This window comes from Podarcis raffonei, chromosome 1, assembly GCF_027172205.1.
Source record: "Podarcis raffonei isolate rPodRaf1 chromosome 1, rPodRaf1.pri, whole genome shotgun sequence".
Lineage (NCBI taxonomy): Eukaryota > Metazoa > Chordata > Lepidosauria > Squamata > Lacertidae > Podarcis > Podarcis raffonei.
The window spans coordinates 98,599,277-98,627,191 of NC_070602.1; the positions used below are offsets into that span (position 1 = coordinate 98,599,277).

The 27,915-nt window shown below is 38.7% G+C and overlaps 1 protein-coding gene across 7 annotated transcripts in view; it reads right to left on the minus strand.

Annotated features, from left to right (window-relative positions):
- The window catches only part of LRP1B (LDL receptor related protein 1B), a 748,913-nt gene that overhangs the window by 191,548 nt on the left and 529,450 nt on the right, over positions 1-27,915 (minus strand). For all 7 annotated transcript variants that reach the window (XM_053405851.1, XM_053405869.1, XM_053405860.1 and 4 more), the window contains 6 exons: positions 26,637-26,873; positions 21,842-22,022; positions 14,830-15,049; positions 12,856-13,045; positions 7,812-7,934; positions 6,911-7,051 (listed from right to left, as the gene is read on the minus strand). In XM_053405851.1, coding sequence (XP_053261826.1) covers positions 6,911-7,051; positions 7,812-7,934; positions 12,856-13,045; positions 14,830-15,049; positions 21,842-22,022; positions 26,637-26,873 — 1,092 coding nt within the window. The remainder of the gene's footprint in view (positions 1-6,910; positions 7,052-7,811; positions 7,935-12,855; positions 13,046-14,829; positions 15,050-21,841; positions 22,023-26,636; positions 26,874-27,915) is intronic.

Consider the following 27,915-nt stretch of genomic DNA (forward strand, 5'->3'; position numbering starts at 1 on the left):
GCTGTTTCCCAGGTATATGTGTATAGTATTGCAGTCTTCACATTTTTAGACTACATGCATTTCTTTACTCAAGGATCCTAAAGTTTCAGTTGCAAAAATAAAATAATTCATAATTCTAAAATAAGAATTAAGGATTGAAATTTCCCTTATAAACAAATAAAGCTACAGAATTGGAAGCAACAATTTTAATGTACAAAGGTCAGAAACTAAATTATCCCTCAAATATTTTTAATTAATTAATTTATCAAAACTTATATACCTCTTGATTGTCTAAGGCGGTTTACAAAAACAAAAACATTAAAATGTTTAATAAATACCATGTATTTAGCAACATTCAAAATATGATGAAAGTCAGTAGCTAAAAAGAGATAAAACATATGCAATTTATATACGTCTTGTTAATGCTGCCTAAACAAAAATGTTTTAAACCTGCATGTCAGAGAACAAGGCAGCAGCAGATGAAGTGTATTTGGAGGATACAAACCCGAACAGAGGAAACCCTAACAAAGATTTTCCCCACTCCATTCTGTTTTGTTGATCTGGACACTGGCAAACATTACAACAGAATATTCAACATTTGGATTTAAAGAAGCATAACTTACACACACACACACACACACACACACACTTCTAAAGACAATTAAGACAGAAATTGGGATAAGGTTTTACCAGGAATGGGTACCAGAAAATCAGGACTAGGATGCATGAGCAGAACTACAGATGGATTTTTTTTTGTTTTGTCTTCAACCCTCAAAATTCACCAGAACCAGAAACAAAGTAATTAATGGCTGCTGCTGCACACTGCTAACTTTTAAGCACTATTTAAGGCTTAACAGAACTATCTCATGATTCATGGACAATGAAATGGGATGATTTCACTTCATCTGAAGTGTTATGCAGTTTAATATTGTTTGCACTTTGAGCACATAACTGTGGCCCTTTTAATTGAGAAGGTTTCTACCCAATACTGCAAAACCTGAAAAACAGTGCTATGTGTTTATTTATTTATTTCTCTATCTGCTTATTTAATTTTCTCAGAGACCATCACAAAAGCTACTGTTTGGAGGAATAGTATTTAACTTGTTGATATGTGTTTGGGGCAGTAGGAGTGGTCAGTTTATGTTTGGGTCTACTTAGCACTGAATCAATCTCTAAAATTGCTATTAATTGCACTGCTGTTACTCAAAAATGCAAATGTGCAAAGCTTAACATGAAGTTCTCTAGTCAGCTTTGGTTACAAAAAAACAAACAAAACCACCACCGTAAAGTTAATGAGCATGAAATGTTGCTTATGATGCCTATTCAGTACATTCTTCCATATTTATTACGTATTTTATAATGCCATAACTTATTACTACATGTCTTCACAATAATTATCTATCCATACATATAAAATTAATGTAGTTGAGGGCAATGCCTATTAACCAATAAAACAAGGGATCTTACAGTTCAAACCAAGAACAATAAAAGTTGAAGGATGCCAAGGAAGCTTATAAAGGCATAACGTTTCACATTGAAGGATTAAACTTCCCTAACAAGACACACAGGGAGCCAGAGCTGACTTAATACCAACTTACTACAAGAGCTTTCATGCTTTGTCTATTTATACTACATCTGTATTCTTTTGGAGTCATTTATGTATGTGTAGTGGCCACTTATAACACTAACAAACAGAACATTTTAAGCAATAACAAATGCTTATTACTACTACAAGAAAGAAGATTCCACCTAAACATTAGGAAGAACTTCCTGACAGTAAGAGCTGTTCGACAGTGGAATTTGCTGCCAAGGAGTGTGGTGGAACCCAAAGGGTGCTCATCAATGGTTCCTCTTCATCCTGGAGAAGAGTGACTAGTGGGGTGCCACAGGGTTCTGTCTTGGGCCCGGTCTTATTCAACATCTTTATCAACGACTTGGATGATGGACTCAAGGGCATCCTGATCAAATTTGCAGATGACACCAAACTGGGAGGGGTGGCTAACACCCCAGAGGACAGGATCACACTTCAAAACGACCTTGACAGATTAGAGAACTGGGCCAAAACAAACAAGATGAATTTTAACAGGGAGAAATGTAAAGTATTGCACTTGGGCAAAAAAAATGAGAGGCACAAATACAAGATGGGTGACACCTGGCTTGAGAGCACTACATGTGAAAAGGATCTAGGAGTCTTGGTTGACCACAAACTAGACATGAGCCAACAGTGTGACGCGGCAGCTAAAAAAGCCAATGCAATTCTGGGCTGCATCAATAGGAGTATAGTATCTAGATCAAGGGAAGTAATAGTGCCACTGTATTCTGCTCTGGTCAGACCTCACCTGGAGTACTGTGTCCAGTTCTGGGCACCACAGTTCAAGAAGGACACTGACAAACTGGAACGTGTCCAGAGGAGGGCAACCAAAATGGTCAAAGGCCTGGAAACGATGCCTTATGAGGAACGGCTAAGGGAGCTGGGCATATTTAGCCTGGAGAAGAGGAGGTTAAGGGGTGATATGATAGCCATGTTCAAATATATAAAAGGATGTCACATAGAGGAGGGAGAAAGGTTGTTTTCTGCTGCTCCAGAGAAGCGGACACGGAGCAATGGATCCAAACTGCAGGAAAGAAGATTCCACCTAAACATTAGGAAGAACTTCCTGACAGTAAGAGCTGTTCGACAGTGGAATTTGCTGCCAAGGAGTGTTGTGGAGTCTCCTTCTTTGGAGGTCTTTAAGCAGAGGCTTGACAACCATATGTCAGGAGTGCTCTGATGGTGTTTCCTGCTTGGCAGGGGGTTGGACCCGATGGCCCTTGTGGTCTCTTCCAACTCTATGATTCTATGATTCTATGGAGTCTCCTTCTTTGGAGGTCTTTAAGCAGAGGCTTGACAACCATGTCAGGAGTGCTCTGATGGTGTTTCCTGCTTGGCAGGGGGTTGGACTTGATGGCCCTTGTGGTCTCTTCCAACTCTATGATTCTATGATTCTACTACATTCCTTATGCTTAAATCCCAAAAGCCCTTAACTAGTTTTTCATGCTTTGTCTATTTATACTACATCTTTATTCTTTTGGAGTCATTTATGTATGTGTAGTGGCCACTTATAACACTAACAAACAGAACATTTTAAGCAATAATAAATGCTTATTACTTTTGCTGTCTTTGACCCAACTCTGTATGTGGTACCAAATGAAATTTTACTATAAATTCTCTATATTATGCCCATACAGGTAGACTGTGTATTGTTAACGCTGCTGCTGCTATTATTAAGCAAGTTTAGGATATGAGCTTCATTGTTCATAGGTTTGTTCTAGAGACAGTTTGCTGTTGTATCCAAGTATGTTTTTATGCTGCTGAAATTATGTCAAGGTCCTGCGTAACATGATGTGGAAATCAATTGACCCATTAGGTTATGGGCACAAGGTAGTTTGCTTTGTACGCCTGGTTTATTGATATGCCACCACATCTAATCACTGTGTATATTTAAATGAGAGCCAACTATTTCTCAGAGCATCTCTCTTTCTGAAATAAAATGAAGTGTTTAATTTATGCTTGGATCATGCCCTGTGCTTTTAATGATGCTTCCCACCAGTTTCATTTTGAATTCTCACATTTTGAATAATTCAAAATGATGATCTGAAGGGCTTTGTATTTGCAAGCCTATTGCTATGATTTTGCACAGACAACACTTCCAATAGTGGGCTATGGAATAAATATAGATAGGAAATGGTAGTAATCTTGCCTATGAAACATAACAGTTTAAGATGAAAGTCTAAGGTTCTGAGGTCATAAAAACCACCTACAGTTCAGCAACCCTTCCAAAATGATAAAAGGAAAGCTTTATTGGACTGGGGAAAAATATGCAGCATATAAAAATGTACCTTGTGCTAAGCGTGAAATTAGTCAAGAACTAAAACTGATTAAAATTGGATATAAAGCTTTTATGTTGTGCCAACAACAAGAGTAAAACTGTAATTTCAGTTCTCACTACAAAAAAATGACCACTGTTATTAAAAAGAAAAAAGGTCTGTGCAGTTCCTGTACTTATCAAATACTTGTTAATATCATACAGTTGTAGTCTGATTGTGCAGGGGCCAAGAAGCCAGTAGTATTCACAGCCATTGCTTATTATTACTATTCCATGAGCAGAAAACGAGGAATAGAACCAAAGACCACAGAAAGAGAGAAGAGACCCTCAAGCTGTTAGTCCAAAAACCTGGTGATTTAATAATGCAACATAAAATGCCAATTTATTATTATTGCCTTATCTATAGATATGGACATCAATGGGTTGCAGTATTACATATTATTGGTCTGTAGTAGCAAAGTGCCCTCAGAATCAGGCTTTTGGTATCAGGAGAAACAGAAGATTGGATTTTCACTTTTATCTTAGTGTAAAACTAGTATGGGAACAGATAAAAGCCACGGATGGAGATGGTGAAAAGCAAAGGAACAAAGACATAAAATCTAACTTTGAAACAGAAACTATCACACAGTGTCCAAAAGCACTGCTCTAGTTTTAGATCATACTGAGGGCTTCTTTGGCGATGGTTAAGGGATAGATAGTTTCGAATCACTTTTGCATTTGTTTCATTGTATGTCAATGCAGTCTCATTTCTGCATCAATCTTCGATTTAAAAAAGAAGAAGCAAAAATTGGCATTTAGATACATATATTTGAAAATGTTTACAAAGGCATACAAAATATGCATTTCTGAACACATTTTCTCTCTCTCAATATTTCTAAATATATTTTTATACCTAATATGAATTTTAAGATTCATTTTAATACTTTTTTGAGCCAAGAACATCATCGCAAAATTGAAGTGTGTGACATCTGAAGGATGACTATATTTTGAGCCACACATCAGACTGAGATATGTGGATGAATTCAGCCCCGTTAATATCAGAACTTCAGAAGCTTTATTCTTTGAGCACTCTTAGCCATGCCCTTACTATATGCCAAGTCTGCCGTTACCGGTCCAAACAATTGCATGCAACTGCACATTCAAATAGTAATTTACCGATAATGATTGAATGTTTGTCATCAGGAGAGAAAAACACTGCTAAAGAAGAAAGTGTGAAAAGTTATAAAGTGCTATTTTTAAAATGAACAACTTGAACAGGCAGCAAGAATATGTGCCTAGAAGTATGTCTTTTACAGAGATCAAAAAAGTGTTAAAAAATTCATCTGTTCAAAAGAAAGAAACAAGAATTATTTAAGCATGTATGCATTTTTCAAACCTGAAAAGGCACATAAATAGCTCCCAATATAGGCCTTTATCTTTTTTAAAATGATACCATACTGATCACACTTCCCTAAGGTGATAGCAGCTGGGTCCTTTGATTACGGGTAACTTTCTCATATGCTCACTCATCTCTGTACATTCAGGAAACATTCACACACAAAAATCTAAATTTTATATCCAAATACGGATTTTAAAAACATTTTGATGAATTTTGGAGCTGAGAATTGCATTGGGGCACATGGAACTGTGAATGGTGATGGGTAATTCAGTTCCGATCTGCACTTCACTCCCCAAAGATCAGACTACTTTGTTCTGGAATCTGCAAAGACAGAATTTCTCCAGCATTCCTGCCTATGACAAATTGCCATGCTGCAGTCTATGACCCCGTTCTCTCCCACAGGAACATAACTCTTTCCTCAAGATATGGAAACAACTTCTCCTTGGCACAATCCCCTCATGGTATGTGTGAATTTATTTATTTTAGTACATTTCTATTTCATTTTTCTTCCATCATGGAACTCAAGCTAGAGTATATGGTGTTCCAAGGCAGTATCTTCCATACAGACACTGATCAGGTCTGATCTTTATTTAGCTTTTGAAATATATCTGCATCATGGATCCTCAGACCATGCCCTGGGACATTTTTAACAACTGGGTGGAGGTAGACCCAATTGTGTTGTGTCTTCCTCACCCAAATGGCCCCACCCATGTTTCTGCTTACATGCATGTGGACCAGATGTCCACATGATTGGCCCTACCCATAATGGCATGGGATTGCACCACTCAGTGCATGTGGCCTTTGACACCTGCAATATGTATTTTCAGGACCCACCATATCCTTTATGATTATTTTTTGTAACCAGAAGTTCCAAAAGTTGTTTCGAATGATGTATTTAAATTGTTGCAACCTACTCTGGGACCTTAGGGTGAAGGGCAAGTAATAAAACATATATAACTATAACAACTACAACAATAATAACAACAATATAAACTAGAACATTTGAGAAGCATTTTAAGATTCGCATAGAAATAGGGATGCTGCAAATTATTGCTGACATGCTGTTGCCTCCAGTCACAATAAGCATTTCTCATCCTTACAATGGCTTTTAGTAGTAAAGTAGTGGCAAACATTTAAGACATCACACTTTTGCCTGCATTTCAGTTCCCATATGTCTCCTTTACAATATATCGAGGCAGCAAAAGCTGTACAGCATCTTGTTCCAAACTTATGTCTGTTTTCTTGGACACTCTTCAAGATACCATTGCCAAGAAGCAATGAAGTGTTTAGCAACCTTCTGCACAGTAATTCTGGCTTCTGGGCATTTAAATTGATTTCCCTCAGTTTTTCCAGAAGAGTTTACCTCCTGGCCCAACCACCATGCAAGGGCAAGGGGCAGTAGCCCAAGAGGAACAAAAGCAGACACATTAGAGGGTGTGAGGATCATTAGCATGATCAGTGTTACGAAGCAGGGTCCTCCCAGTATGTTTTAGAGTTCCTATTCCCTACAAATGCAGACCAAGAAAAAAAATGAATGATATATATAAATATATCTAAATGATTAGTCAGCTATGGCAGCTTCATTTCCATTCCCCTCAGACACTTATATATTTGCATAGATTAACACTCTCATTACATATTTTTTTTAATGAGGAAAGCACAGACCACACTTTGCACAGATACATACAGCAAATCTCTGAATGCTCATCAGAGCCATCAAGGCAATCATCATCCCCATCACAGCGCCAGCGGTCTTGGATACAGCGCCTGTTCTGACATTGAAACTCTCCAGGTTTGCATAACTTGGGTAGCACTTCTCCAGAATTAACTAAGGGTACAAATGTAGAAAGAATATGCAGTATTAGCTGCCCATACACAAGCATTAATTATTCTTTCTACTTCATAGCCTTCAGCTCTCATTATTACATATTCATAAAATGACAATCCTATCTGGATTCAGTCTACTTATTGGCTCCCACTCCAATATTAATCAATGGTTTAGGATGCTCCTGCATCATTGTAGTGCAAACCTTCACTATAATAACAGCACCCCATTTCCTTAAGCGGGGATGGGGAGCCTCAGGTGCAGGAGCTGGATGTGTCCCTCTGAGCCTCTCCATCTGGCCCTTGGGAATCTCTTCAAGAAATACCTCTCCCTAGCCATATTCCCTCTTCTCAGGACACACCTGTCACCAGCCCTGATTCACACCGTCCATGAGTGTGTTTGTCTGCAACAAGGGGAACATTTATATTTCTTACTCTGCCCACTTCTACCTCTGACCCACCTCAAAAGGTTGCCCAGAAGGGAATGCATTCTTCAAGCTGAAAATGTAAGGGGAGGGGAATCATTTCAGTCTAGGTTTAAAACAACCCCAAGACTACCTTTAAAGCCCCAAGCATTGAAGGGAAATCCTTAGAATACTGAACACTGTGTTCAGTAAAAAAAACCTCTGTGCTTTTCTGTTCTGCTGGTGAAAAAGCATAGTCCCCTACAGTTAGACATTTGCAGTTTTACAGACATTCACAGGCTTCGTTTTTTCTCCCTGCAACATTAGTATAAACTCAGATACTCTCTAGGAAGATCGTACTTGTGCATCTTGTACTGTTTCCCTCCAAATGCTGGTTATCAGCGCAAGCACACACTCTGCCTCCGGGAACAGCTAAACAGAGAGTGCTGCAGCCTCCATTGTTAACACGGCACGCGTTGTCGCCTGAAATAATAAAAAAAAGCAACCTTAATGACAAATAAACAACATGTTATAAGAGTATAATATACAGAGACCATGAAGAAAATTGCCTTTATCTAGCAGACACACTGCTTTGATCAATGTGGTTTCCTGCAGGTACAGCAGGTACAACATGATCTAATTTGGTCACAGTCTTATCTCTTACTTTTAAAAGTATAGGACTACAATGAAACACTACACATTAGAATGAACTTATTTGTTTCATTTTCAAGCCACCCTTCCAGCTTTATCGTAACTGAGGTAACATATGTGACGCAGTGCTGGTGGTGTGCATTTAAGTTTACTGGGCAATTTAAAAACTGGCAAAATGCTGGTGCTTGAGAAGATTGGCATGCCAAGGGAGGGAGGGACTGATATATTGAAAATATTCTGGTAGTATCCTGTGTCGGTGATGGTCATGCAGGGGTATCAAAGTAGCTTTTCCCCTCATACACTCAATTCATTTTCACCAAGAGGAATTCCTTACAACCATCCATTCCATATAGGACAAGCATTCTGGGTTCAGTTTCCCCCTTACAGCAGAGTGACAGAATATTGAAAAAAGTGGGTCAGAAAGACTGGAACTGGTTTTTTGATTGTCTTAAAATGCACAGTGGAGCTTAAGGTTACAATCCTATAGCACTTACCTGGGAGTAAGCCCCATCAAACACAATGTGGCTTATATCTGAGTAGACAGATATATAGGGTTGTACTGAAAGCAACTGGTGTCAGTTGAAAGTTGTCAAATAAAAATGCATGTCAAGCTACGGAACAATAATATAAGACGAGGGCACTGATTATTATTGACTAGTGTTACTGCTGAATTTTGCCTGAAGCTATATTGGAAGTGGATGTTAAGGTTTTAGCTCTTGCAAAACATCTGAGAAAGAAAGAACTGCAGTTGGTTTTGCCACAACTAGAAAAATTCCTTAGACATTTACACAAACTTAGGTCATCTCCAATTCCACATAAAACAAAATTTAGAGCAAATTGGAGAGTCTTTTTGAGGCAAACAATTTCAGGCCTTTCAAGGGACTTTCAATAAGCCTAACATGACATCTCAGAGGATTTTGAACATCTTCATCACCTACTTAACCAGATAGTGAATGTGACCGAAATACCATTTCATCATTTTGAAACTTAAAATCTTTTCTGATTAATACCACAGAACACACAACTAGAGAGGCCTCAGGTGTTTATAAGCTCTGTAATACCATTCAGCTTTTAAGCTGTGTGTCAATAAGGCCTGGCTTAGATTGTTTCATGCATCACAGACTACCACTGTTGAAATACAGGCTCCATATAGCATTAAACTTTATTGCATGGCCTTAGAATCATAAAGAATATCAGTAACTAGATAACAGTTCTTAGGCAAACAGCATAGATGTTGTCTTATATTTAGTTAAGACAACATATATATGTATATGTGTGTTTATGTGTGTGTGTGGGGGGGGGATCCTGAAAGTGATTCATTCAACAATACTAACAAGGAAAAGTATTTCACAACTGCATTTTAGTTAACAAGAAAACCCATTAAAGTAAAATAAAACTTGGATGGTTACACAAATAACTCATATGTGACACATCCTTCAAGTTATCCTCAGTACAGCCTTAAAAAGCTGTAAATGGGTTTGTAAATGTAAGCTGACAAGAGGCATGTAGGGTCCATTTTTCAAGACTGTTCATAGGTGGCATCAAATTTATGTGTGTTTGTGTTGTGATTGTTTAGAACCTGAAATGTTGGATACATACATTTTAAATCCAAATCAACACTCGGTTTATTGAGCCATGTAACTACTGCTACAAGTCTTGGAGGAGATATAAAAGTGCGGATTATTGATTAGTCCGTAGATGGATTTTTAACAAGCAGTTTATATAAGCTTAACTAGCGACATAGGCTTATATCCTACTTCCATTAAAGTAAATGGAAAGAATCAATTTGGATTCTGTGGAAACCAGACTGAATGTGCATGAAGACTTTATTATTCTTCATCAAAACAGATCCCTATACCATTACCAAATAGCAAATCAATTACCATGTGATGCTTCTCTGTGTCTTTGAGACCAGCTAGAATTGTACATCACAATTGTACATTACAATTTTAGCTAGTGGCACAGCTAAAAGAGAGCCTGAGGTGAAATCTCTCTTGAAAGGTGAGAAATCTCCCCCGCCAGACACATTCTGGGTAGTATAAAGGAACACAAGCTACCAATATTCAAGCAGCTGGTTATTTCCCATACCCAGGGCCCTTCCAGGACTGCCACAATGTCTTATTATTTATTTTTGGACGTATGTATTTTGTGGATTTCTGAACAAATGTTCCCTGTGTTAAAAAATAAAAATAAAACATACACAATGAAATCCAGAAAGATGAAAACCAAATAAAATAAAATAAACTATAAAACCAAATAAATTGTGATTATTTTATTATACTACTGACTATTATTATGCTTTTTATTATTGTGCTCCATTAAATGTGTTCTCAATGTTGTACATTCCCCTGGGATCTTTTGTTACACAGCGGAATATGAATTGATAACTAACTAACTAACTAACAGCAGCTGCACGAAGCTGAAAGACTAACCAGAACAGAGTTATAATGAGTCCAGCAACTAAAAACTTTTTCAGATTCATAAAAGTGTTCCAAAACATCCTTTGTTCCCTTAATGGCCCATTATGTATATTTTAACACTTGCTGGATCCAGGGATTAGCAGGGTCTTGGTATATACAGCCTACCGTGCCCACAACTAACAATATTTTGCAAGAGAGGGAGAGAGAATGTTTTAAACAGATGTTGGCCTTCCCAGTAAGCCAGTGTGACAGGAGGACAGATAAGTGATGCTGCTGCATCAACTGCTTCAGATATATGCTGTTTGCACTCACATCTTGCATGCTCACTAATATAATATAATCTTAGTACTTCCAATTTCATAGGCATTTAATGACCAGGGCAATGACTTTGGGACCTTTCATCCTGGGGGGAGCTTTGGCTAGGGTACCCACTCCAGTCTACCAGGTGGCAGAGAGATGTGAACTTCCCAGACAAGGCCAGCACTGTTGGCATTGGTGGGCAGCAATGGAAGCGAAAGGCACTCCCCAAACGCAGCAGAGCACCTTTTACTGCCATGGACAAGGCAGGAAAGGTCTCAGAAGCCATGACCACCGCAGAAATGATGTGTGGAGTGTCAGTTTGCTGCCAGGGATTCTAGACATGGTAGTCCACTAGCAGGAAAACACACACTGCCAGGATCACACACTGCCTGAAAGCAATTCATTACGTTGACTATTTCTTGTTCATGGACTTATACATACATTATATAACGAAGTTTATGATTTGTAAATTTTGGGTTATAACTACTACTAATAATACATTTACCATACTTATTATCCATGGGTTACAGCTGTATTTGAGCAGGATCTGGGGAAGACCTGCTGTCTCTTCCCTCACCTTCCCATGCCCAATCCTAAAGTAAGCATCTGGACCTTGGGGTACTGAAGGGAAAGGAGGAAGAGATGGCTATCCTGCTCAATCTCCAAGTGATCAGATGTACCATTCCTAATATCCATGCTTGAATTTTGTGAGCTTAATCTGGGCAGATAGCACAGTCTACCTTCTGTTCCTGAGTTCCATTTCTCTCTCTCTGACTTTCACTATATCTCTCTTCTCTGTGATGTTTGTTTATTTTGACAAACTCACAGTTGCAGAATCCATGCAGAGTCTACCTCCTCAAAATAAAGAAATCCTCTCTGGATTCAGAGAAAGACCCGCTCATCTATTGTTTATTGTTTTCAGACTGCCTGCCTAACTGGATTAGACTTAATCCAAACACTAGTTGCCCTCCTCCCACCGAAGGGGGAGAATAAAAATAATTTTATTGAGGTCCCTATGAATTTCTAGTGTTCTCTCTTTCAAAGCAAATTGATCATATTCAAATTTAACCTTGAACTTTTTGCTACACAGGAAAAGAACTGGAAGAGTTATCGGTCATCAGACTTAAAATTACATTGGGGAATGGCTAGATCTTCTACATCTTCAAAGCCATGAAAAGGTTATGAAAGCACAATGAACATAACTTCAGACCTTTTAACTAAATATTTGCAGACCTTAAAAACTTCACAGAAAGATATTTAGATCAAAACCACAATAGGATTTGTTCAGCATCCAATAATATTTTTGAGAAGGTCAGAGCAAAAACCTAACAAATCTCAATATCTATAATTAATGGAGTATCTCCTCCAGTTAATAATAGCTCTGATGTATGATGTATGATATTTGTTGACGCGAGTGGCGCTGTGGGTTAAACCACAGAGCCTAGGGCTTGCCAATCAGGTCAGTGATTCGAATCCCCGCAACAGGGTGAGCTCTCATTGTTTGGTCCCTGTTCCTGCCAACCTAGCAGTTCGAAAGCACATCAAAGTGCAAGTAGCTAAATAGGTACCGCTCCAGGGGGAAGGTAAACAGCGTTTCCGTGTGCTGCTCTGGTTTGCCAGAAGTGGCTTAGTCATGCTGGCCACATGACCCAGAAGATGTACGCCAGCTCCCTCGGCCAGTAAAGTGAGATGAGCGCAGCAACCCCAGAGTCGTCTGTGACTAGACCTAACGGTCAGGGGTTCCTTTACCTTTACTATGTTGACTGTATCAATGAATTGTTGGATTAATAATAGAAGAAATAGTTAATAGTAAACAACTACATAATCCACAGACATAATCCAGCAAGTCATTTGCAATTTATTTCAATGCCCCATATTTATGACTAACTTAAGTCATATTTATTTTAATGGCAGTTAGTTGTAGCTAATGTTTTCTGGAATATCTCACAAATTAATGACAAAGATTGAGGCAATGTGGTAATTAATGGTAAAGCACTGCTCAGTGTAAATACAGAAAATATTGTTCTCAGTACCTTGCTGCTTCTGGGGATCATAAATCTGAAGCCCAAACAGAGGTGATCTCTCACTTCTTAGAAGTGTCACGTTTCTAGTCATCAAATCCAGTTGGAAAATAGAGCCATTCATATAATCTGTCCAGAAAATATAATTCCTATGGTGTGACAGTCCAAATGGATGGTTTAATTCTTTTCCACTGTAGACCACCTACAATTAATCAACGTTAGTTAAAGAGATGTTAAAAATCACTGCACCAGTAAAAAGCTTTACAATTCCACCTTAACACAGACAAGGGGGGGGGGAGACAGAGACAGAATTTGAACAATTTTGTCCAAGCATAGAGAAGCTGGTCAGAAACAGGCCATGTTCAAGGTCTTGTTGTTAGCACACAAATCCCCTGAACAACCCAGGGCCATGTTACTTGAAATACCAGCTGCTTCACACGGACCTGAAAGATGCCTTAGACCATCTCGGGAAATTCTCATTGTGGTACTGTGTCTTACACAATGTCACAGGGTATTGATAAAAAGGGCATTTCCTGGTATTGACCCCATACTTTGGAATGCCATTCCTTCTACTACATGTGAAGCGGCAACTATCAGTTTCTTCAGATGTCTTATAAATTCCCTGATATTCTGTTCCTGTTTTAATGTGTTTTTAATGCAGTTTTATATTACTGTTTTACTGGTTTTATGTTGCACCTTTGTTTTAATGTTATCGTTTAAAGTTTTTAATGTTGTGAACCACTTAGGGATTTTAAAAAAAAATTAAGCAGTTTATACGTGCTTTAAATAAATAACATAACCATATAGTCATAAATACAAGGATTGATGTGGGTAATATTAACTAGCTTTGAATGTGTATTGGAGGAATTGTTCCTTTGTGCTGCATTAACCATTTGTGTGAAGATTCACACAATTAAAACAATCTTAAGAACATTCTTAGCTAGGGAATAGCCCCAAAGGGCTATTTAGCTGTCTTAAGATTGTTACTGGTGTACTGACTTCTCTGTTTATTCTCAGTTTCACCTGAGGGTGCAATCAGGATAGAAATTGTGCTCATTGATCAACTGGAAACACTTTTTTTGCACTGGTGATGGAACAGACTGAAAGCTGCAGAAATCTTTAGCAAAAGACAATTTAGGTTTTTTTCCCCTTTTGCAGAAAGTCCTCTAGAATGTCTGTGTAATTAACTGGAATCTTCATCCTACCCACAGAACTGGGAAGAAATTAAATGCAAGGAGCCAAGCACTGACAGGATTGTTCACACTTCACATTAAAAATGTTAGGATACCGGAGCAGTTTTGTCTGACTGTTGATGGTTCTGTGATTCTGCCTAATGCACAAACATTGGTGAATAATCACTACATTAACCCTATGTGTACGGCTCACTGGTTTAGGCGTATTTTTAGAATGTTATGCATTTATATTTACATATCCTACTTTGCCTTCAAGGAGATCAAGGTGGCAAACATGGTTCTCTGGTTCTAGGAGAGGCAGACACAACCACACTATCTTCTAGGTTCAAAACAATGGACTCTACTATATACGGTAAGCTACAATGGAAGTGTGAACTCTACTAGGTCAATGTCAGAGAAGCAGCATGTGCTACAAAAAGTATTTATGTAGTTAGCTGTGCCAACCAATTAAGATGGTCAGAGAAAGCACTTCCATTAGCTTTAATGTGGACCTTTGTACTGCATCACCATGTACAGAAAACAACTCTACATTAACACAGGATTGTTAGATAACAAAGTCTCTTTGTGTTCTGCTTCTTCTAAAGAAAATAAATAACATATGGGCTGCACCCTGCAGCAGGATGCCAGCTAAACTACCTCAGTCATCCTTATGCTGGAAACGCCCCCCCCCCCCGAACATAGATCAGCCTTAGAAGGAAAGTAATTAAAAAATAAATAAACCGAAAATTTAAAGTTGCAATATAATTCAGTGAAATGAAAGCTTGAGGGCAACACAGCATCACATTTCTTTCACCTTTCTGTCAGTTCCATTCAAAAATATTCTTTCAATGTGATCATAATAGGCATCACACCAGTACAATATGTTGTTTTGATAGTCCAGAGTTAATCCATTTGGCCACAACATCCTTGATGTAACAAAAATCTGTCGGTGGTAGCCATCCATCCATGCCTTCTCAATTCGTCCCACGCTATCATCTATTTCATCTTCTTCCCAGTCTGTCCAATACATCCAGCTATGAAATGATAAATAAGCATCCATTTATTATTTGAACCAAATTGCAGAATGCCTTCTACAGAGATGCAGTAGCTCCATTGGGTTTCTACTTTAAGCCTTCTTAATGCTTTCTTTCTTCCTGTCAAGAGCAATAAATGAGTAACAGAGGTAATCCACCAAGGGGGGCAGGGGGAGAAAAGCTACTCCTATGTGACCTGAGAGAATATAATCAATTATATGATTACAAAACTGAATTGATTGACATGGAAAGTTGATGCTGTGCTAATGAGCTGCTTCAAACTTTACATAATCACACTAGGCTTAGGAAATCTCTTTCTCTTAACTGGCAAACTGACTTTATCATAAAGGAAAGAATTATGCGATGATTGGAGAATATGTATTTCTAATACAAACTAATTTAACCATTTTCCCAGTTTGTGGAAATTTAATGACTAGGTATAAAGTAGTTCTGCAACCGGGAATACTCCCCAGCACTCCCATTAAAATTGTTTGTTTCCATAAAAGATTGTGAATCATCTCCCTTTTTATTATACAAAAATTACTATGTTATAATCAGGAGCAAACACTCTACACTATGGCTGATATGCAATTGAGATACAGTAGACCCACTGAAATACATTGACTTAAGTCCAGTTTCAATGTATTGAATATGACTTACAGGGCTGTATTTTGAAATAAAATGTTTAGGATACCCTATACCCTGTAAGTCATTCTCTAAGTAAATCCACTGAAAAGAGGGGTTGAATTACCACAAAATATTAAAAACATATAGGGATGTATTTTGTAATTATATCCAACTAAGTTTAATATTTTGGCCAAATTAAGCCTCAAAAACATAGAAAGGAGAGAGGGGTGCTGTGGAAGCTGAAGCAACTGTCTAAAGTTCAGGTCCCACAAAGGCTCAATAACTTTAAAGCTGTTTGGAAGGATAGGACCCACAACATGATATTTTGGAGGAAGACTCTTGAAGGTTTGGTTTGTTAAAAAAGAAAAAGAAAAAGTTATATCTTAAGAAAGACACACATGGAAAGCAACAGGTTTTTAACTATTTATAGCCAGGGAAAATATCAGTGGCTACAGAATTCTAAGACAAATTCATCAAGGAATAAGTTGCCACTGCTGTACAGCATAATGACAGTACAGATAAAAGCAAAGTTTAGCAGTCTAGATTTCTGAATTCTATTACAAATTGGCACCAGATATTATTTGGACTTATTGCAGAATTGAGGCAGTGTCCAACATGCATGTTTCATAAATTCTGATGCAGCTGTGTGTCTGTGTGTAAGTTTGATGCCAAACATGTTGAAAGACAGCTTATGCGATTGAGGGTGAGACTATTGAACATCCATTCTGATTTGTTTATGGGTCAGTTGTATTACAATGATCATTCACCCTGATTTGCTTGTGGGATGTTTACGTGTTTCTCCATTTAATCATTCATTCCACACTCTTTCCCCCATTACTTTCCTTACAGCAACAAATCTTATTTTTTTTAAAAAGAGAGAATTTGTGCATGGATAATGTAACACTTCCATCCACTTTAATTGCACAAACTTGAATTCCTGGTATGCTCTTGAATCCCCACCCCCAACAGTGACAGTCTGGAGGCACTCCTCTACTTGTGCTCATCTGAAGGCACCTTTAGTAAAATCTTTATGTCAGCTATCTTGAATTGAAGTAAATAACCAGATCAATACTCTTTGCTCTTCTCAACACTACAATGAATCAATAGCACTTGCAAACATTTATTTGACTTGTTAAAAGGCCATTGCTTAAAAATAGTCCTCTTTGTTTTACAGTTACCACCAGTCACGTCCCAAGCCAGGCTCAACCCAAGTGGCATTAATGCTCACATCTGGAATTAATTAAAATACAGGCATAGCTCCAATAATATTTATCTGAAGCACAAAGAGAATTATAATGCAGTAACTAATATTCCTTTATATAAAAAAGCAAAACACCACATGTTATTTTAAAAAATACAAATGGGGGAACTGGCTGCTGTCAGGCATAGGATGCTCAAATACATAGATCAGAACTGTGCTTAACTAAAATAGTTTAGTAAATGTGTGTCACAACACCCTTTTTTCCCAAACATTCCCTTTCTGAACTATATAAGCTTAGTATTATGCTACAAATCTAGAAGACTGCAACCCATGAACTGGAACATTTCATAAACACAATTGCCAGTGTCAATTTGATACAGGTTCAGCTCACATTTCTTCTATGTAGTTTAAGCCAATATAAGCTTCTTGAGGAATAGCTTGTGTTCAATCAAGTACTATGTAAAGGTGCAAACCCTGGAAAAATGGGAATTAGCCTTACCATGAATTTCTTCCATGAAGAAAAAAGTGGGAAAGCCACTGCTGTGTACCAAATGCTGCAGCCACTTCTTTTCAGCAAGTACTAGCATGCTTGCTGAGAAGTTAAGCTGGGACCACACAAGCTAGCCACCTTGCCAAAAATTGAGGAGTTTAACACTGGTGGCCACTCTGAGGGTACTTATTAAAAGGACCCCTGGAGGGTTAAGTCCAGTCAAATGCGACTATGGGGTTGCGGCACTCATCTCACTTTCTGGTTGAGGGAGCCAGTGTTTGTCCACAGACAGCTTTCCAGGACATGTGGCCAGCATTCTAGCACAACAGAACACTGTCACGGAAACACCGTTTACCTTCCCGCCACAGTTGTACCTATTTATCTACTTGCACTGGCGTGCTTTCGAAGTGCTAGGTTGGCAGGAGCTGGGACAGAGCAACAGGAGCTCACTCATGATGGGAAGTTTTGCTTCTGCACATGACTAGAATGTTCAGTTCACACTGAGTTCATGAAAACATCGTACTCTGACCTGTTCTTAATGCATGGTTAACCACATCTACGGAATGTAATAGTTATGTTCTTTTAATTCTTGCTATATCAATCACTAGTAATAGTTTAATAAGGAGGTTTTCATGCCTGTCTAGTTCTGTGTTCCCTTTCCCAACCTTTAATCTATTGGTGATTAATGCCTATATGCAACCCTTGCATTGTATTTGTGTTAACCAATCAGCAACAAGCACATATGTGGCAATGCTGTAATATTCAATAAAAGGGACTCCCCGAGACATGCTCGGGAGATGCCTCCCATATGACACTTGTCATTTGTCTGTCGTTTATTTCAACCCAACACACTCAGTTGCGGGTATTCGAACCGCCGACCTTCCAATCGGCAAGCGCAAGAGGCTCAGTGGTTTAGACCACAGCGCCACTTGCGTACTTATTATAGACCTGCTAGCAAGAGAAAAAAGGAGCCAGCCACAATCAATGCATAAATGGAACTCCCACTTCATGGTGGTTCTTTGTAGGATTCGCCAAAAATCTGTTGCTGTGTAGCCAATTTCTCCCTGATTGGAAAAAAGAAGTTGATGAAACTGGCCCTTTGTGGATATAATGTCCACAAACAAACACCCTAAAGGAAAAACACCCACAAAGAATCCCAGAGGGTCGGGAGTGGGGAAAAAGGACCCAACGTTTTCTCATGACAAACCAACAAGCAATCAGGAGAGAAGACAATAATTCATAAAACTCACAGGAGATTAGTGAGTCACAGGAGATCAGTGAGGGGGGGAATCAGGAAACTAGTCAGAAGGAAGGTAAAAAAAATGATAGTCTGAGAATCTATCGACTTTTGGGGTGTCCTGGTTTTTACATTTTGAAATATGGCAACCCTACCTTGGGAAGACCTGCTTGAAGCCTCCAAGAGGAAGCATCATCTCATAGGAAGAATGTCTTCCATCTCTATAGACTAGTTGGTATATAGTTCATTATTCGGTCATATTCTGGTTCACTTTGGTTCTAGAATAGCATGAAGGTTCATTTGCTATACACTATCTAACTCACCCACTATCTTAAAAAATCTGGTGAACTTGAATAATGAATAGTATAGAAAGTGACTTGCTGTCTTGCAACATTATTTTGTAAAAATTTTAATATGCATATTGCAGCTTATAATATACTAGTTTCTGATCTTTTTTAAAAATTTGCTTAATAAGAATATTACTATAACTATCTTGAAACTAGTGGAAGCAGCAAGGAAGGCTGTTTTATAAAGTACATTCACTTGAGAGCATGATCCATTAATTTTGAAATGAACTGTTCTTTGAGTACATGTTCACTACTGACTGCTGTCTCCTGTGCCCCAAGCTGACAAAGCAGAGCAAAGAGCATTCTGATTAACATGAAACTCATAACTTCTTAACGTATCTATCATTTCTCGGTTCTCTAAATTACTATCACACCACTTTGTGTAGGGGTGGGGTGGGGATCAGTTATTTGCACACTGTCAGATGAATGCTCTGGCCTGATTTCCCCTGGGCAAATTTCTCTGCTGTAGACTTGCGCCGAGAAAACTTGCTGCAACCAAATGCTGTGTTTCTCTGCTCCTAAGGCTCTTCTACAGCTGCAGAAGAGATGGGCAGAAAACTCAGCACAATTTCAGCTGTATATCTCTGCACCTTCAGCCCTCTGTAGCATGGCAGACCTAAACCTAAATACTGACTCTTCAATTAGCTATGGTTCACAATTATGTCCAAACCAGATTCACAGCAAGCCAGGTTCTTTAACCTGTTTTATTTCACAGGGGTGCCAACTTAAATAAAATAGGGGGGGCAGCACAAGTAAGCCCCACCCCGCAAAATCAATCACAAGATATGGTGCACACACACCATTTGAATGGCTAATTACGTGCACACCTTCGGTTTAAATATATGGCATTTCCTATTTCCTATATCCTATTTTCCTATATCCTCATAGAGCTCTAGCCCAATGGTTGCCATTAATTTGATTCTGAATTGATTTTAGAATGTATTTTAATTAATTGACTGTGATTTTTATGTAAACTGTGCTATTTTTACTGTTGTTAGCTGCTCTGAGCCCGGCTTTGGCTGGGGAGGGCAGGATATAAATAAAATAATAATAATAATATTTATTATTATTATTATTATTATTATTATTATTATTATTATTATTATTATTAAAATGGTGATGGTGATTGTTGCTTGTTTGCAAGGTTGGCTTCATTTAAGCTTTGGGGTTGATTTTCTCACCCCAAGGTATCACCTGAACTGATCTTCTCCAATCACTTCATAGGGGGAAACATTCAGAGGGTGATATTAGATATCTTTGCTATCAGTCTCCCATGTCAGGTTTTTCCAAAACTATTCAGTCCAAACATATAGTGGTCAAATCTCTCAGTGTATGTCAGCCCCTATTAAAAGCTTCAATCCACCTGGTCTTTGACAACTGACATCCTCTTTTAAATTGCATAAAAATTGAGTTGAAACTAGGTGCTGGCAAAGTCACCTTGTAGTGGGGCAAAAGGTGCTGTGATTCCATTGGTAGTTCAACTCAATATTTATGCAATTTTAAAAGACGATGTCAGTTGTCAAGAGTTAGCTATCTTGCTGACAGAGTTCAATGAAGACTATTGCATACTAGGAAGGCTAATGCTAAAGTTGTGTCTTTAAGTAGATGGAAGCATGAAGTTTGTGGACCAGTTTAAGATTATAAAATCACTGCTTAAAGTCAAATTCTTAGAGGGACTATTGAAAAAACAGGATATTATAACATATGAACATATAAAGCAGCCTTATATTGAATGTGACCATTAATCTATCTAGCTCAGTATTGTCTACCCGGACTAGAAGAGGTTGTCCAGGAAGTGCTGAGTTTTGTGTTTGAGATGAAGTCTTCAATGTGAGTAAATAGCTACTAGGCAATCTTCTATTATTGTAACAATCTAAAAGGTTTCAGTATTTGACTGTTTTTGAATCCACCTGTTAACTTTGCCAAATTGGTCCTTAAACTGTATTTGAGATAAAATAATATAAACAATTAAATAGTAATGTAGAATTGTTCTTCACCAATTTGGTCTTACTTTTCAAAAGGGATTTTTAATGTTACCATATTGTTCAATCTCCCTGTTGGTAGGGTTGGAATATTTTCAAAATCACAATATTGGATGAATCCACATAGCTGCTGTTTTCCCTCTAATCCCTATTGTGCTCCTTGATATCAGTTTGACTCTTCCCCTTCTGTTAAAATAGCCCAATTTTTGCAAACAATTACCATTTCACACTCACAAATTATATACATACAATGCATGCATAGTGCAAGGTACACATTCTGGCTTTTGCTTTCCTGGACACAAGAACTATTCAACTCACTCTCCTGCTCCTTTCCACTCTAGAAGCTGATGTCTACTCCAGTTTTACGCCATTTCCTGCCGGTTCCATTCTAGGCACTGATTTTCGTTTCAGTTTCATTCTATTCCCTCCCAGTCCATTCCCACTCACAGCATTTAGGATGCTAAGTCAGATCTTCAGTGAAAGAGCACAGCAAGCCACTGAGTTTTAATTCCAAAACTATATATTAATCGAGTGAGTGAGTGAGAGTGTGTTTGTATATGCGCTTGTGTATGCTTAATAATGTTTTGAGCTTGGAGCAAAGAAAACTAACCTAGCAGCAAACTGCATTTCCCCACACCCTTGGTAATTGTGCATATTTTATGCACAGTTATCAGTAGATAATGCTGCCTGGATACAAACAAGGGGAGTAATGGTGGGCAAATCACAGTGGAGAACCCAACTTGGGTGGTCACAAAAACAGCAAACTCCCAAGCATTAGGCATACAATTCACTTACATCCACTGAAATATCTAGTTTAACAGTGCGGGAGAATATTATTGGGGGGAGGGAGGTTAATGGTGAAAAGGGGCTAAATTTTATTTAAAATTATTTTTTTAAAGCTTTCATACCCATTGACAGGATCCACAACAATTCCTCTTGGGTGTGACATGTCTCCTTCCAACAGAATCTTCCGACTTTGAGAGGCTTTCTCTAATCTGGCAACATTAATTGTTTTCCTGTAGCCATCATTTGTCCAAAACAGATTATTTCCAAGCCAGTCTACTGCAATGCCTTCCACATTATCGAGATCTGTTTAAAGAAGCATCAGATATATTACACATGATATATTGCTAATGTTGTTATGTATTTGTCATGCTTTAAACCAGTTCACTTTATCTTAAGTCATCCAAATGCGATTAAGAAGTTAAGAGTGCATACTATGAAGGAAGGAAAACAAATTGATCCACTGTAAAATGTCCTAAATGTGTTATAACATCCATATGCGAAATATGCAAAAAACCAGTGTGGTACAGTGTCTAGAGGGCTGGGTGGCCGGCTTCTTATTCAGTAACAGAAGCTACTACCTGGGTTGTGAGGCTAAACTGCCATGCAGAGCTCCTTCAAAAAAGAGTTTGTAACAGCAGAAATAAATATTTTATCAAAAACAAGAATATAAAGTCAAAGGAAGAAAGCAGAATCAGACTGCAATTCTAGACACACTTACCTAGGATTATGTTCCATAGGACTTACTGCAACTTATGAGCACACATGCAAAAGATAGCACTGTTAGTTATACAGTGCACACAGAGACATATATATGCACTGCCCTTTGAGGGAACTGAGTATTGTGCATATTTCATTATGTCATGAATTGTAAAGCCAAAAGATGCGGACAAGATCGTTTATTAGAATGCATGCCAACAGACTAAAGGAAATGCAGACATCAAGGAAATGAAGGGAAAATATTTCTAAAGTGTTTTGGCAAATTCTTCACAAAATTTGTAATGGTCCACTGTAAAGGTAGGGAAAGGAAAAGACCTAACTAAAAGCAACTGAAGATTCGTACTTAGTTCTTCTTAATAACTGTTAGCAAGGAAATGGGTTTTTAACTTTCTAGGCACAATGAAGTTTTCCAATGGACGCCATCTGTGTGTGACACACACACACACACATCTAAGTTTTTGAATTAAGCAAACCCTTGGGATAACACTGTAGTAGCACAGAAAGTCACATGGCAGGCATCTGTTCCAAAAACGCAATATAAGGAAATTAAGAATAAGCATTTAATGAATAAGGCTGCAAGCAGCTTAGGCCTTTCAGATCCTTAGAACAAAGGTTTTGAGGATGTTTATTTTTTTTCAATAAAAATACTCTGTTTTTGCTTTCCATTCACCCACTTCCAATATATTTCCTGACTGGCACTAGGCTTGACAGTACCCAAAGTAATTAAATATAGCAGGTATAGCAGTAGGTCTGAGAATGGATTTCAGAATGGATGGTGACATGTTTGTACATTCCTATCTACTAGATACTTTTATCAAAAAAAAATCTGCAAAACTTGAATCCCTGCATCAAACTAAAATTCTTCTCCATCTTATGATACTTTCCACCCAATGGAAAATGAGTGAAATGTTAAGGGTAGACTTCTATGTGCACTTACTAGGGAGTAAACTCCATTTAACTTAGTTGGAGCTATTTCTTAATAAACATAAATTGCATCAGCCTACACATATCAGTAATGACGACTGCTCCTTTCATTGTCTACACTTCAAAATAACAGTACAGTGGTACCTCGGGATGCGAACGGGATCCGTTCCGGAGCCCCGTTTGCATCCCGAACAGACACAACAGCACGTCTGCGCCTGTGCGGGTCGTGTTTCGCCACTTTCGCGCATGCACGTGACTCATTTTGACCGTCTGCGCATGCCTGAGTGGCAAAACCCGGAAGTAACAAGCTCCGTTACTTCCGGGTCGCCGCAGAGCGCAACCCAAAAGTGCTCAACCTGAAGCGTATTTATCCCGAGGTATGACAGTACTCCTCAGTTACTAATCCAAAAGTAAAAAAGTTAATTAGTTTCACTTTGGAAAAAGAACCTATTAAGGATACTCTTTACACACACATTGTCTTCCCTTCTCTGTTGCTACACAACCTCCTCTAATAGCCTTTCCAGTTTCTCTATTTGATCTCTTTTAGTCTAAGATCATTTTAACCCAGGCCACGGACAGAACAGATAATCAAAGCTGCTGGAAAATTGCAACTCTTACTAAGCAAGTACAGAAGTATTGCTATGTTGTAGGCATCATTAAGCAGTGCCTGTGACAAGTACACCTCACAAGCACCTTCCTTAGCAAATATAATGAATGCTCCCCCTAAATTAATGGGCTTTTCTACCTGTTCTCTTTCCCTCCTTTTTCATTGGAGGTTATGTTACAACACGGGGGCATACAGGTGGACTAATAAAGGCTCAGACAACTTTTAATTATTTCTGTTATCTGAGGCAGACAAAGCGGTGGGCTTAATGACATGACAGTGCCACCACTGCAGTCGGGACTCAGGATGGAAGGTGGCTGGTAGTTAAATTGCTGAAGCATCCTAAAATGGCCATTATGTAGCTGCAGTGGAGCTGGCTCAGAAGATCCCAGGTTGGATCAGCCCCTTTCTGCCCTGTATCAAGGTTGGCATCCCTCCGTAGGAGGAATTATCCACTCATTCGAACTCTGCCCTCACAAGGCCAGCACAATGTGGATTTTTTGTGCAGCCTCAGTAATAGGCTGGTCAATAAACCAAGGCCCCTCAAGACAGATGTGCTGTGGGTGGATACAGGAAATTGGTTTCATCATATTCTGTATAAATGATGCATGCAAAGACACTCCTGATCCACTTTAGGCCAAGATGGCTTCAGTGGCCACTAGTATCAGGTGACTGACAGGTGAATGGCTTCACTCATGTGTGAAATTTGGCATGGCAGGGATGAGAAGATAGGATCTGGCCCACCACTCAGAAAATATTCTCCACCCTTGATTTAGACCATATACGTACGGTACACAAATGCTGTGTAATATAATATACAAAACAGGAACCAATGGTCCAGATTTGTACCCCATTCACCTATTATTCATCCCTATTTTATATAGTTCAGACCATTCAAATGCCGTCAGATTATCTTAACCAAGAATTTAATCAGAAAGGAAAAGTGAGGGCAACCTAATATATAGGAATTCTGTAAATAAAAAGAATCTCATTTGCAATTAGATTTGTCCTTTGTTTTGATGCTGGGCAGAAAGAGAACTGGAAGAAAAAAAATTAAAAAGTGGCAGGAATATTTGGAGGCAGGGAATATTGATCCAAACAAGTCACACCAGCAACCAACTAGAAGGAAAAATAGTATCAAGATTCTGCCAACTGCATAATATAAAGAAAATGATGCAGTGGGGAGGGGGGAATAGATCATTTAGATCTACCAGCACTTATTAGAAATCAGTGCACCTAGTAGTTAGTTTGAAATGTTCTAATTTTCCTTAAGCATAGATTAGCACTGTGTTATAAAGAATCTGTCTCATGATTAGAAAATGATTATTTCATAGTAGCTGAGAAAAATCTCATTACCATGAAAAATGCAATGAAGTTTTCATGAAACAAAAGCATAAAGACACAGAAAAGTATTCACGACTGTACTCCTGGTCAGCTCAGCAAGGGCTATGAAGAATAGCAAATGAGATCAGCAAGGAAAGAATTAATTCCACTGTCACTTAAGTAGCAGAGCTTGAAATGCTTTTCTTTGAAATGGGAGTTTAGATATAATCTGCTGGTGAGTGAAGCTGATTAGATGATTGACTGCAACATTTCTTCGGTATGTACAATTTGAACTAAAGATGTCTTGGAAATAAGCTCCCTTGTGAGCTTGGTACCACTTGATGCCTTTGATGTATTGAGGGGGGAGGGGAAAACCCTTCTCTGGGTATTTGGGCCATGCAGGATGTGTTAAAATTTGATATACTAATGACCGTAACACGCACCATGCATTTTGCAATAGTGTTTTTGCAGTTCTTGTAGGCTTATTATGAAACAATTCTATTACTTTGCTGGTGCGGGGTGGGGGTGGGGATAGCTTTTTAAAATCTAGAAAAATGCAGAGCCATAGAGGATGAAAGTAGGGATCAGAACCAGGCTACCTGCCTTGTATAGATCTGTAAGATCAACTGCACTGGGGATGGTGAACTTAGGACTGGGGGTCAAACACAGCCCTCCAGATACCATCATCCATCTCTTGGGATTCTCCCTATGCCACACTTCCCAGCCAGATCTTGCCCCTTCCGGTCATATTCTGCACTGGCTTTGCATCGTCCTTGAAATGCCCCACCCCCCATGGAATGTGTTCTTGATCTCTGATATTGCCTCCTTCTCGCCTGACTGTATGTAGAAACTGGCCTAACACATTGCTCTACCCAGTGTTGCATCTCTTCCCACCACTGGCACATCCTGCACGTGGCCCCTGGAATGTGGCCCGTGGGCTGAAAAAGGTTCCCCATCTGGATGAACTTTGATCATCTGGGAACATTTTACTCAGGGCACCACACCTTACATATGGCCACGAACCCCAAATAGGCACGTTGTACACCACTTAGAAAAATTTAAAATATTAAGCCACTTACAAATACTTTTTGAAGAAATGAAGTGATTTAAAGCAGGATTTCCCAAACTTGGGTCTCCAGCGGTTTTTGGACTACAATTCCCATCATCCCTGACTACTGGTCCTGCTAGCTGGGGATGATGGGAGTTGTAATCCAAAAACAGCTGGAGACCCAAGTTTGGGAAACCCTGATTTAAAGCATCGAAACATGGACACAAAGTAGGTGCCAAGTTCTTGCAAATGCTTGGGTGAAATTTTATGTTTATACGAAATCCTTCTAAGTTCCACCTACCATCCTTCAAGATTGTCTCCCGCTCAGAGCCATCAATTTTTTGACGTCCAATCAGGAAGCTCGTAGTGTCAGCAAAGTATATGTAATTGGTCTCAGCATGAAAATCCAGAGCTCGAGGATTAACCAGGTTTTCTATGGGGATCATATATTCATCAGCTACTTTGGTATTCAGGTCCATTCCCCGTATTATTCCCGGGCGTCCCTTGCCATAAAACAGGAACAACTCATTCTTTGGTCCTGCATAAGAAAGATTACAAACATAAACCACCAATGCTGCCTAATTTCTTTACACTGAATACTGTCACTGTTTAATTAAATGGTGCAATTAGTGTTCCCCCCCCCAAATCTAAACCCAAAATTAAGCTCCCAAATATTCTGAATGTATCTAAACTCAATATGACTGGTTAATTGCATTATCTTAATTAAAACACAAATTACTTCTGTGACTGAGTTATATCTAATTAATCACTGCCTTTTCTGTAACAATACACGTTTCAAAAACCGAATCGACCATAGGATAACATTAGAGCCAGGGTAAAATGGCCTGTTATAATCTTGCAGGCATTCTCCAAGTCATTAGGATCTATTAACAATACCAGTACAGTAAACTTTAGCAAACAGACAAAAATGTGCAACGCAAAGGACTGCAATTTCAACTGTTCATAGCTGTGCAAATGATGCATTCTGCCAAAATGAAAAACATAACATACAAAAATCAATCATGTTGTTTCTTTCTTAAAAAGTAGCCCATTTCGTAACTTGGGGTCTTGAAAGAATTATGAAGTCTCCTTCTGTATAAACTATACAGTATTTAAGATCTTCCACTTAACACCGTGAGCATGTTTTTGTAGAGCCACTTTTGTCCAGCAAATAGAACACTGGACTGGAGGCCTGCATTTAAATAATTTCTTACTTAGTCATCTCCTGGCTTTTATAAGCCATTCCCTTTTAGCCGTTCTGAAGATCACTTCACAAAGCTATGTCCCAGGCTGGATTACTGCAGCGTGTTCAATCTGAGTCTGCCATTGAAAAACGTTCTGAAGATCAACTGACACAGAGCAGCCTTTGCCAACCTTGTGCCCTCCAGATGTTTTTAGACCACAGCCATCTGTGCAAAGCTGGAACTGAGGTGAGCTGTAGTCCAAATATATCTAGAGGCACCCAGGCTGACCAAGGCGGGTATAAATAAACATTCTGTTTATATCACTCTCATGCCATTTCAAGTGCTTTGGTTGCTCATTTGCTTTTGGGATCATTCCAAAGTGCTGGTTCTGACCAT